This window comes from Nyctereutes procyonoides, unplaced genomic scaffold (assembly GCF_905146905.1).
Source record: "Nyctereutes procyonoides isolate TBG_1078 unplaced genomic scaffold, NYPRO_anot_genome, whole genome shotgun sequence".
Lineage (NCBI taxonomy): Eukaryota > Metazoa > Chordata > Mammalia > Carnivora > Canidae > Nyctereutes > Nyctereutes procyonoides.
In genome coordinates this window covers 10366434-10379506 of record NW_026575044.1, presented here as the reverse complement: position 1 = coordinate 10379506, position 13073 = coordinate 10366434, and the positions used below count along the sequence as shown (strand labels likewise).

The 13073-nt window shown below is 40.2% G+C and overlaps 1 protein-coding gene across 7 annotated transcripts in view; it reads left to right on the top strand.

Annotated features, from left to right (window-relative positions):
• AHCTF1 (AT-hook containing transcription factor 1) overlaps positions 1-13073 on the top strand; it is a 77646-nt gene that overhangs the window by 56660 nt on the left and 7913 nt on the right. For all 7 annotated transcript variants that reach the window (XM_055324275.1, XM_055324274.1, XM_055324278.1 and 4 more), the window contains 7 exons: positions 422-599; positions 2113-2316; positions 3167-3581; positions 4913-5036; positions 7763-7848; positions 8744-8952; positions 10499-12488. In XM_055324275.1, the coding sequence (XP_055180250.1) occupies positions 422-599; positions 2113-2316; positions 3167-3581; positions 4913-5036; positions 7763-7848; positions 8744-8952; positions 10499-12488 (3206 nt within the window). The remainder of the gene's footprint in view (positions 1-421; positions 600-2112; positions 2317-3166; positions 3582-4912; positions 5037-7762; positions 7849-8743; positions 8953-10498; positions 12489-13073) is intronic.

Here is a 13073-nt window from a genome sequence, read left to right as displayed (position 1 = left end):
CAGAATGTGTAGGCTCCATTTTGTCATTGACCTCATTAGTTTCAAAAACTTCTGTGTGTTGGAGTTCAGTCTTCTATTTCGATAGAAACCATAAAGGTAAAGCAAACCACATTCATTATGTACTTCACATGTAGATAAAAGGAATTTTTACATGTTCGTAAAAATGAGCTATAGCAAATTACTTTATCAGTGAATATTGGTAGAAGGGAAGGTGGAGGACTACAGCATTTGTTGTTGCCTAGAATTCCTAATTTTCATTAATATCCTTGACTGAATTTACAATTTCATGTGGTTACCATATTTACCAGCGGATATAGAAGTCAAATTACATGGCATAATGAGTTTTTTGGTTTTTTTTTTTTTTTTTCATCATACCTCAGTAAATTAGTTACCCGGATCTCTCTTTGTCCTGTGATTACAGACCACTGGATTTGGTCGTTCATCCTGTGCACCAGCCTTGTCAGCGTTTGGGATTTATTCAGCAAACCCCCAAAAGATCTCCTTTATACCTAGCGTCCAGTTCATTGTTCAAAGGATCACCTCATAGTCCCTCCAGGACGCTAGAATTACGTGTACTTGAAACTCCTTTTGTAGTGAAGGTGAGTATTACATACCTTGCATTCATAGTGAAGCTAGGGGATTCTTTTCAAGCAGCAAGGTGAAATAAGCTAGCTCTAACTAATGTCTCTGGGGAGTTGACAGCTTTAGGCCTTTTTTGGGGGTGTTACCTTTCCAAAATATTGATTGTATTTTTACATTTTCTTAAGTAGGACTTTATTACTAAGTTTACCTGTAGTGCTAACCTGAGGTTGTACTCAAGGTTAACAATTATCTTGTGTTCTGAGAGTAACCCAGATCTCTGGTTATTACTGGTTGAAACCTTAAATTAAAACCTCTGAAAAAAGCATTCACGTTCTTGAGTTGCTCCACCACTACCACACACACACCACCACCACCATCAATTTCTTCTCCCATGCTGCTGTTTCTTCCTTCTTATGTCAGATGCTTTTAGTTCTCAGGTTTCTTTTTATTTATTCTCTCCTTTGATGAAACTGCACTGTTATTCCTTCTTCCTAGCAGTCTATCTGTCTTAAATTCCTTTTCCTTCACCATCTCTGATAAACTATTAAATGGGAAACCACAAAACTAGACTTGTGGTGGCAGGGAGTGGGCACCTTTTCCCCATCCCGTTGTCAGAATGGTTTCAATCTGTTGTGTGCTGGCAACTTATCCAGTGTTCTGGATGGAGTTCTGGAAGCACTCCACCTTCATTTCTTTCCATTGCTTCTGGATAGTCAGTGTGGAGACTGAAGCCAGGGGATTCTTACTTTTCAAAGTGATTAAAAGATAGTTCAACAAATGTCAGTCCTAAAATAATTACTAAAAGAAAGTTGAGGAGCTTATTAAAATACCTGATATTTACTCTCCAGGGCTGTGATTCCTGTTTTCATCCTTTTAAAAAATCACATTTTATATTCTCTAAATCAAGGAGTAATTTTGTGCCTGCCACCAGAAACAATCTAGAAAAAAACATGAGTATAATATTGAAATGTAGTGGGTTACAGCCATCTGCTTTAGGGGAGAAGTGAAGTGAAGGAATGGTTGCTGCTGAACAGTGTCTATGCTGATTATTTTTATTAATTGATAAATCCTCAAGATTCTCATAAGTAATCAGTTATTGTTGGATTCCTGTGATGAGATGATATTTTTTATGACATTCTTAAAGTCAGGCTCATCATTTTGTATTAACTTGCTCTAATTAAGCTCAATTCTTTTCTATACGCACTGTCCTATCTCTTCACCTGACTAAAGTTTTATAGGCATCCACTCAATAATTTCTCTCTGTACTCTCTTTTTCCTCTTTTTTAAGTTGAACTTAAACTGAGAATAAGCAAGACCTTTAGAATGGACATAGTTTTAGGTTTTGTAAACTTAGGTATAGAAATGTCTGAGTAGAATTTTGTATTTTCTTTCCAGTAATTGGTAATGAAACTTTATATTGGTATGTTTATTGGAGATGAGTATACAGGTAGCCTTGTGACTACCTATCCATCTATCCTCACGTAAGCGGTGTTTACAAACACTGGTGGTGGCCTTCATTCTTTGTTGCAGAGAGCTAAGACTTTGGCCATGTCGGTTACTTCCTCTGGATTTGCCGAGTTCACTCCTCAGTCCATCTTAAGGTCTGGTCTCCGAACACCGCCTTTACCATCTCCCTCTCTGTCACCTGGAAGGTCTGTCACCCCTCCATTACGGCTTAAGGAAACTAGAATCTCATTCATGGAAGAAGACATGGCCTCCAAACAGACTGCTGGAGTAAGTTTGATAATAGTTGAAACAAATGAAGACTGTATTAGCTTTTACAAGTAAAAGGTAAGATAAATAAATCTTTTTTTGAGAGCGAGGATGAGCAGGAGGAGGGGCAGAGGGAGAAGAACCAGCCTCCCCACTGAGCAGGGAGCCTGACATGGGGCTTGATCCCAGGACTCTGAGATCATGACCTTAGCTGAAGGCTGATGCTTCACTGACTGAACCACCCAGGAGCCCCAGATAAATCAATTCAAATAAGATGACTATAGATTTTTTTATATAATTTCATTGATAGGCATGAAATGGGGTGGGAACGCACAACACAAAAATAAAAATCGGAAAATATTATTAGTTCAGAAAGAATCTCATGGCATTGACTGGCTGAGCTAAACCCATCATTTACAAGTGAACCTTTAAAAGAGGACCCAGAAGCACCAAGTAAATTGCCTATAATCAAATGGCTATTTGGTCAAGACCTTGTAATTCCTTAGTCCATGTTCTTTACCTTATGTTGTAGCGGCTTTCTTACTAAAGTTCCTTATTGGGTGTCTATTGAGATGGTATTTCATCAAAGCTCTATTGTGGGTTATTAGGAATCCATGTGGTGGGAGTGGGTCATCTTGCCTATTCTGTTTTTAGTCTTTTGGAAATCCTGTTCTATTCCCAATCAAGGACACAGTAACAACCATTAACTTTCAGCCATGTGTCTGGAGAGAATGGATTTAGAATAAGTGAGTTTTGAGTGACTGTCTAGAGAAATACCAAACATAGGACAGGTGGGAATGATCAGATGGAGAGCTTAGACTTAGCTGATTTCTCCTGGTGAATTTTTTTTCAAAACCTTTTACTTGACTAGGGTGCGGATGACAGCAAAACAAGACTCTCTGTTACTACACCTCTCCAGAAATGTGGAGTTCCAGCAAAAAGTGAATGGCTGAAGAGCAAAGCCAAGACAACAGACTTTTCCCTGAATAGTCCTGAAAAGGACCATCAGGAAGCAGAAGTGAGGTCACAGGACACTCCTTCTCAGAGTTTGGAGAAACTGGATATGAGCAGAGAAAGTAGCGGAGCTTCAACCAAGTCAGACCAGACCACCTTGGAGTATCAGGATGCACCATCACCAGGAGACCTGGAAGGTATTTTCGTGGCCTCCAAGCCAGTGAGCTCTTCTGTGGAGCTAATCATTAACGTAGCTGAACCAACGAAGAAAGACAGTGATAAAGATGTGCTTGAGTCAGAAGGGGCTTCTCCAGACCTGGAGAAACAGGCAGGTAAGAACTCCTTTCCTGGACTTCATTCATAAGATGTGTTCTAGAATTCTTTCCACTGAAAAAAAGCATCAGGATCCAAGAATGACGTGATTATAGTGTCCTAGGTTCTAGACACAATGCACATGCCTAAGGCCCTCTTAGAGCTCTGAGAAGTAATAATACTAACTCTCTATAGCCTAGGTTGTTCCTACAGTTTCTAACTTGTCCAGAAGCCTCAGCTTTCTCAAAAGCTGCTCAGAAACCAGGTCCAACAGTACCATCCCTAGCTCCAAAATAATCACCGGACAATCAGAACAAGTATCTAGAGGCCGACAAACTTAGAGTCTTTATGTTTCCTTCTGTCTGTGGAACAGGTGGGCTCCTGCATGTGTGTGGTCCATGTTGAGGATCAGACAGTGCATACAGCAGACATGGCACCTGCCTGCCTGTCATTTAGAGCCTGGTGGACTATAAATAAACGAATAAGCACTTGGAGTGTAGTTAGGAAAGTGCTTCTACAGGAGGCATGGAAGAGGCCAAGGAAACACCAGAGAGAGGGGAGAGATGTGGCTTAGAATTGGATCAGAATTTAGTCTGTTTTTTTCTGTCTTGTGCCCCCACACAGTTTTAACAAACATACGTAAAGGTCATTCCTAACTTTAAATCTGTAAAGGTAAATACTTTGATAAAAATCTGTGTCATACTAGTTTCTTTGGGGCTATGATGTCTCTAATGTAATAAACACAAGCATTATTAATTGGTCTAAGAGCCTAGGACTGTCCTTGTGAATGGCATCTGTCTCCAAGTATACATCAGTCTGGACATGCTCTGTTCCACTAAAATATTTAAATCATGAAACAGATGAGGATGTTTATGACAGTATCTTCATTAGTTATTCCTAAAAAGATTAGGCAGTCTCAAATGGAATATTAATGTCTTGACGTTTCGTGGGGGGGGATTATATAGCACAGACTATTGGGTGAAAAAGGCGAGATTTGAATCTCAGCTATTACTAGGCCTGGGATAAGCAGTAACTTTATGCTTCTGTTTCCTCATCTGTAAAATGGGAGTAATAGTTCTACCACTTTGATTATTAAGGACTGAGCCAATCCATGTATGACACTTGCAGGTTAAGCCACAAGTGAAAGAAGTGGTAGGTTAGGGGGTTCTTACACTGGGTTCAGACTACTAGAAGAATCTGTTGGCATTCTGAGGCCAAGGGAGAAAACCTAAAAGTACAAAAAAGCAGATCCAGCAAGCTTGTTAATAAGTAATCACCCAAGAAAGATCCTGAGTGCTTGCTAAACATTAGGCATAAATTATCGTAAATATTCTTCATGCATGATTTGTAGGCACCGTAGACGATGCAGAGACAAAGAACCTCTTGGTTGCAGAGGAGGTACTTTCAGACTTAAATCACTTACACCGCATTCCAGGAGTGGAAGCTTCCCTCTGTGTACCGCCAACTCATGAACGGTAAGTTAGTAGGGAAAGCTCCAACTGTTAATAACAGTGTGATGAAGTGGTGAACTGATAGCTTCACGGTCTGTGCATAGAGTAGCTTTTATTTCGACCTTGGGCATTCCCACTTTGGTAATGGTTCCTGTTATGAAGGACGTTCATTTGTACAAGTGTGTGTTATGTAGTAGTTGTCGTTAAAGTCTTAGAATGATATTAGACATTTCCTGAATATACAAAGTCATGGTGAATGGAGGCAGCTCTCCTTTTATATTCTTCGGTGATTGTGTTTTTGTTGAAGATCAGAAGTTTCACTTACAGCCATGCATTCCTCCATGCCCTGGTTTCAGTGGTTTCAGGTTGGTGGGATGGGTTTCCTGCAGAACCAAGATACGGAGGACAAGGGACATGGCTCAGAGGCATTTTGTTCTCTACATTTGGTAAATATAAGACTCCATACATTTGGTAAATATAAGACTCCAGCAGTTTTTCGTTTTTAATGACTGCTTGAACTGTTACGTTCCTGGTTAGTTTTATTTAATGTTTATGCATGCAGGAATTACTCTAGATGACACAGGTCAGTGTTGCTCTGTGTGGTCTAACAACCTAATGCCAGGTCCCAAACAGTTTATGGCCTGCAACAAGACAAGCAGCTTGTATTGGAATATAAACCAGCACACAACTTCCTTTCCTGAAAAGTCAGCTGAACTAATCAATGAAGTGATTGATTGGCCATCTGGCAAAACCTCCCCCTGTCATTGTAAGGCTGGACACCTTGCATGTCATGACTTAGAGCAGTTCTGTTCTAGAGGATAGAGAAAAGTTGCAGCTTTGCTTATCATGAAGTAGTAAGAGTGATTTACTAAGATTGATCTACATAAAACATGGTCATTTAAGATACCGTAAAGAGTTCATTGCTTTGTAAGTCCTAAGGGAGTTCACGCACCACCCATGAATATCAGTATCGTAATAGTCACCCCTCATACATTGAACTCGATCATGTCCTTCACTTAGATGAGAGAAACCCTAATTAGCTGGAATATTTGCCAGGCCTCTATAGAAAACATGGGAAGAAACAATATAAAAGGATTATCTGGATTGTTTTATTATTTAATTCTAATGTTTCTTGAATTTTAATGAAAATAATATTTATTGCAATGGGTTTGTGCAATGGGTTTGACAGAGAATTTCAACAATTACAAAGCAGGAGGAATCACCTGACAAACTTTGTGGTCACCAGTTATCTGGGCGAATAGTCACCATCGTGACAAGCCTATGTCCTTTTTAAATATAAATTTATTAGTTGTTGGTTCTTAGTTATCCTAACATTGTGACACAGAGATAAGTCTTAATACACTATAAGGGTGCTTGGGGCGGCTCAGTCAGTTAAAGGTCTGCTTTCAGCTCAGGTCATGATCTCAGGGTCCTGGGATCCAGCCCTGCATTGGGCTCCTTGCTCAGGTAGAGGGAATCTGCTCCCTCTACCTGTCCCCACACCCCTGCTCATGCTCTCTCTCTCTCAGATAAAATCTTTTTTTTTTATCTTTATCTTTATATTATATATAAAATAAATGTATACAGGGCAGCCCCCGTGCCTCAGCGGTTTAGCACCACCTTCAGCCTAGGGCCTGATCCTGGAGACCTGAGGTCAAATCCCACATCGGGCTCCCTGCATGGAACCTGCTTCTCCCTCTGCCTGTGTCTCTGCCTCTCTCTGTCTCTCATGAATAAATAAATAAAAATCTTAAAAAGAAATGTAGATATGTATTCCAAATGTATGCTTTTTCTTGAATTTATAATTTTATTTGTCCCATTTTAAAAAAACCCGCATGCTTTCATTGGATTTTGGTAGAGGGCCAATTGAAAATAAGGGATCACTGTCCCTATATTTCCAAAATGTAGGTTTTTTTAAGGTCCCATTGGTCTCCCACTGTGTCTTTTTTCATACCCTTTCCAGATAATACTAGAATACTGACCCTGATTTTACTGAGTATGCAGGAAATAACTCCATAATATCAAATACACTTATTTAAGAATGTGCTCACAGGGGCAGCCCAGGTGGCGGCTCAGCGGTTCAGCACCGCCTTTGGCTCAGGGCATGATCCTGGAGACGTAGGATCCAGTCCCACGTCAGGCTCCTTGCATGGAGCCTGCTTCTCCCTCTGCCTGTGTCTCTCTGTGTGTCTCATGAATAAATAAGTAAAGTCTTTAAAAAAAAAAAAAGAATGTACTTACAGCTAGTTAAAAACTGGCATAACTGTAATTTATGTTGACCAGCATTTTAAAATAATTTTATGGGCAGCCCAGGTGGCTCATCGGTTTAGCGCCGCCTTTGGCTCGCGGTGTGATCCTGGGGACCTGGGATAGAGTCCCACATCAGGCTCCCTGCATGGAGCCTGCTTCTCCCACTGCCTGTGTCTCTGGCCCTCTCTCTGCATCTCTGTGAATAAATAAATCTTAAAAAAAAAAAAAAAGATTAAAATAATTTTATTTGTAGTGTAAGGCCATGCCACTGTTGCCAACAAAGTAAAATATTAGAAAATGGGAATACCAAATGTACCATTACTTGGTATACTGACTTATAAATTTTATAGTGTTATTCAAAATGAACATGGGTGATATTAAGTTCTCTGAACCTCACGTTTCATTACCAAAATGACACGTAGCAGAAAGAGCAGGGTTAGAGGAGGGAGGAGCAGCTGAGACCTTCTTACACGCTAATGTATATATTTCTGTTTCTAAAGGAAAATCCTCACCCTGAAATCCCAGGTGCCAGTTTTAGACGAAGGACTAATATCTGTTGAGACCTGCACCTCTGCATTTAGAGCAGGTAACAATCAATGTGTATGTTACTTTGACTTTAGAATTATTCCATTTTAGGGGTGCTTCTCAGTCATTTGAGCCCGCCTGACTCTTGATTTCCACTCAGGTCATGATCTCAGGGTTGTTAAGCTCCCGCCCTGTGTTGGGCTTCACCCTGGGCATGGAGCTTACTTTAAAACAAACAAGCAAACAAAACCCCTTTTAGTTTCCTAAACACTAAAGGGTTTTTTATTTTAATGACGTTAGATTCCCCTCCCTTCCTCCACCCCAAAATGTGTTGGGTTTCCTACAAATGACATAAAATTATGAGTGCTAATGACAGAAAACTTTGGCAAAGAGGAAGGTAAAAAATGAGGGTTTTGTTTTAATGAGCTGTTGCCCTCTCGTTTTTTTAAGTGGTAGAGTATATTTGTGGCCATTTGGATGCTTTCTGCCAAAGGAGAGAGATCTTGTCCCTTTCACAGCAAGATAAAGTCCAGAGGCAGGTTCCTCTTGTCATTCCATCCTGCTCAGCAGAAAGAGCTGGTTGTCACTCATCCCCCTAGAAACACGATTTCCAGGCCAACAAAACAGGAAGCGGACATCTGGGCTCCTCAGAGCAGTTGTCCTGAGACGGAATTTTCACATTAAGGGCAGGAATTACACCTGAGTTGAAAAAAAAAAGCAAGCAACAAACCCCAATGTTGTCATTTTTAAACATAAAATTTATCTTAGTGTTTGTAGAAAAGCAAATACATATTGTTTAAACTGTTAATACACAAACCCTCACAGGCCTTTCCCCTTTGAGAAGTGAGAGACTATTGGGCATTAGGACAGTTGAAGGAAATATTCTCAAGTACAATACACCTTTGCCTTTCTGTTGCTTCCCAGATAGTGTGTATGTCTTTTTGTTTTTGTTTTAGCTGTGGCCCATGGGCCCGATGACAGTGGAGACTCTGGGCTTGCTGTCCCTGCAAGTCCTGTTATCTCGGAACATAAGCCTGACCAGGAAGGAATCTTGAACTTACAAGAAGATCACAAAGTAGGACCCGATGTCCTGAAAGCAAGTGTCGACTTTCCAGAAGCACAGCCTCCCGTTCCTGATGATTCTCCTGATCCTCAAGAAATTCATGTAAAAAATTAATTTTTTATTTCGTTGTTAGCTTTGGTTTAGTGGGTTTCAAGCCATAGTTTAAACCTAATGCATTCATTTATTTGACTACTGTGTAAAAACCTCTTTATAATAGTGTATGTTAGAGAAAGCATGTAAATATCTTGTGGAATATAAAAGAACACATCCTTTAAGTGAGAAATTGTTTTTCATGAAAACTAAAAAGCCTATGTTAAAGAAGTCAGAATTTTAACAATTTAATGTTTGCTGAGTATCTGGTTCAAATGGAAGTTCTTTTAGCCATGAGAAAACAGATACTGAGACAAATATGACAGCAAAAATATTCGGAGCATTTGAAAATAATTGAATACCGTTAGACAGGATTTTCCCCCCATGCGTACTTGTAGGAGAGTGATCATCACCTGGCAGGTGTTTAACTTTCGTAACATGAGAAAGGATTTCTTTTCTTTTCTTTTTTCTTTTCTTTTTTCTTCCTTTCTTTTTTTTTTTTTTTTTGTACTTAATATGACTTGATGGTTTCTAAAAATTCCATGTTTCTTTTAATATCAATAGGCAACTTTATATGATAAATGAATGTAAGATAAAAAACACCCTCTTCTAATATTTATAGAAATGTGATTGTGTGGTATTTGGGAAGTTTCTTAACTCATAAAAGTGTCACGGTTGTCCATATTCATTTTCATGAGTATTCTCACTGTAAAATGGATGGATAAAGTCCCCATTCCTTCAGCTGGGAAGCTAATAAAAATTGTGGGCATGGCATGAGTGAGAATCCTCATTTCTGGGTATTTCCCGTCTTCATCTCACTGGATGTTTGGGGAGTGGGAATGTCGTTGTCTAGGTGGGTGGTAATGTTCTACCTTCTTGGTCAGGAGATCTCTGTTACTTTCTGCCTCCTCCTTTTTCTCCCCCTCCCTTACCAAAAGGTAAATGCAAGGACCATTCCTTCTTCCACCAAACCCTTGCAGGAGAGGTACTGAACTTGAAAGCCTTAGGAATTTCATGGTTTATGCAGCCCCAGCAAAGGGAAGAGGATTGAGTCTAGCCCAAGGGAGCTTATGTAGGTGAATTCTTCTTCAACCTTATGGGGATCATGCTGTTTAGAAAAAAAAGTGTGGTTAGTTAGGTAATTTGGGGATTACCATTAAATAAAACACAATTTGGGGGTTGTTTCTTTTTCTCCAGTTAATATTTTTTCTCGGGTGAGAACAGAATAAGTCCTTAAATTAGCATCATAATAATTTTCAAAGTTTTGTAAAGACTGTCTTTTTTAGCTTGGGAAATGTGGAATTTCTATTTTAATTCCATTCAGAATCTCAGAATCTTTTTCTGCCTAGTTATTTTGACTGAGTAATAATGTCTGATTGCTTAAATGGATATTTTAGAAAGTAAACCCATAAGTATATGCCATATCAAATGTAGTTTATGTTTAACAATTCATATACCAAGGGTGAGGCGATTGTTAAAAAAAACTTTATGCTTTAGGTTAAAGTAAATGTACACATTAAAATTCTTTAACCAGTCTCTTATCTTTAATTCGTTTTAGGTGACTGAACATGAAGAGCTCAGAGTTCAAGATTCAGGACACGAGGCTAGGAGTCTTTCATTTAGTGAGTTGTACCCCGCAGGGACTCTTAAGCTCCAATATAATTTTGATACCATTGAGCAGCAGTTTTGTGACTTACCTGATAATAAAGACTCTGCTGAGTGTGACGTTGCCGAAGTAGAAGGGGAACTTTTTGGGGCTCAGAGCAACTTTACCTTGATACTGGAAGGTGAAGAAGGAGAATTGGAAGCAGGGGATTCTGCAGCATCTAATGTGTTAGCTCCAGCAGCAAACGCAGCAGCCGAGGAAAAACCTGTATGCAGCGAGGAAAATAGTGACCCTGGATGCGTGGCAGAGCTGCCACCGGTCAGAACTAGCGATCGGGAGTCCCAAAAGGTAGAGACCTTACCATATGTGCCTGAACCAATTAAAGTAGCAATTGCAGAAAACTTATTAGATGTAATTAAAGACACAAGAAGTAAAGAAATTACTTCAGATTCAGTGGAACAGCAGTCCATTCACGAAAACATACCTTTAATAAGCCAAAGGGTTGTCCGCAAGGTAGTCAAATCTACGTTGAAGACTGTTCAGGAAACAAGTACAGTGACTATAAACATGAGCCAGCTTGATGACACGATTTCCTCCAGAACTCGCAGGAGAGGACGTGTCCAGAACCTGGGTGTCAGATCAGCAGGACAGGAAGATTCCACAGCTGTCACAGCTCCTGACACACCAGGACTTTCAGATATTAGGAGGACTCGGAAAAGGAAAGAAATTTCTGAGGCTTCTGAAGGTGCCTGTTCTGAAGCACCATCTGTCAAAGTTGTATCTCAGAACCAGCAAATACCTCAAAATTTTGTGACTCCTAGGAGAGGAAGGAAAAGAAGAGAAGACCAAGACACGTTACAAAGTGATCCTCCTCTGGAACAGGGCTTAGCAGTTACTCCAGATAGCAAACTAAGGAGGGTAAAATCCTCTCAGCTGCTGGAAACAGCAGCTGAAAAAATGAAGCTTTCATCTATTACAAAAAAGACTCCTAAAGGAATTAAAAAATCTGTAGAATATCAGGAAACTGTTGAAATGGTAGATTTAGATCTGAAAGTTAGTAAAGTAGCTCGTCGCATCAGCGGAAGTACCAGAAAATTGAGAAGTGCCACTCTAGAAGCTTCTAAGAAGACACCACATAAACCAGATAGAGAAACTAACCTTTCATCTGTTACCAAAAAAAAGACTTCTAAAGGAATTAAAAAATCCATAGACTATCTGGAAGGTGTTGAAATGGTAGATCTAGATCTGAAGGTTAGTAAAGTAGACCGTCCCAGCGGAAGTACCAGAAAATTGAGGAGTGCTAATCTAGAAGCTTCTGTAAGTAAAGAACTTAAGCCAGATGAAAAGTCCATGGACCAGCCCCCACCTGTTGAGCCTGACAGAGGTTCTACAAAGAGGGAAAGTAGCACGCTAGATGTCCCAGAAGAGTCCAGATTCGATGCATCCCAGCCATGTCTTCAGGCAGAGTTTGGTAGACCTAGGAAACGTGGTAGGCCGAGAAAACTTAATCCACCTGAAGATGCCGGATCTAAGGCTGTTAGGGAAGTGAGAAGTCCCAAGAGGAGGTCAGGAGCTCTCAGCAGCCAGAGGAGGTCGACCCGAAACACCCCAGCTAAAAGAAAGACTGATGCTGCAAAAGCAGCTTTAGAAAAATCCTCATTAGTGCCAACTGCAGACCTTGCTGTGGGCTCTAGGAAGAAGCTTACAGAAAAGGTGGAAGATCCCAGCCACATGGGCACATTTCAGGGCATAGATGAAGAGACGGCCACCATTGAAACGGATAACCCGGAAGAAAAGGCCCTTGCCGCAGCTGCTCCGCCTAAATCTTCCCGCCGCACGAGGACTCGGTCCAGCAAGGCTGTCTCATTTCCTGACCTTTCTGAACCAAAAAATGAGTTTGTGTTCTCGACTCCTGTGTCAAAGGTTCCAAGGAAAGAGAAAGGTACTTCTTTTATATTCTAAGCACAATTTGCATCTCGTTCAGTCTTCAGCTTAAAATTCTGTTGTTCAAAGCATAATTTGATTCCTTTTAAGACCGGAATTATTTCTCCTAAAAATGATTAGGAGTTACAGGGAATTCCTCCCTCACCCACCCGCCCCCCCCAAAAGAAAATACTCGCTTAGAATTAAATACTAAAATTTAAAGATTTTATATTTCAAAGTGTACCTTTAGATTCAGGAATTTTTTGGATCGCTCTCTTTAAGCCCTAAGTCACTTGACACTAATCTTCTCGAATAATACCATTTCTCTTCATTCTGCCCTGACATAGGTGACTCAGTTTCTCCCCAAATAGAATCAGCATTTTTAATCTAAGTGCCGCTGTGTTTGGCTCATGTCACAGCGGATATCTGCAACCTCAGATTGTTTTGAAGAGAAGGAGTAATAGAATTTTCTTGATTAGGATACAGAAATTATTTAAATGCCTCCTCCCTGCTGCCAATAAATTGGCACAGCTGCATGTCTGGCCTCCCTCATTGATACTGATGAGCTCGCGTTTGTATCCTTGGGTTGGTATAGTGCATACCT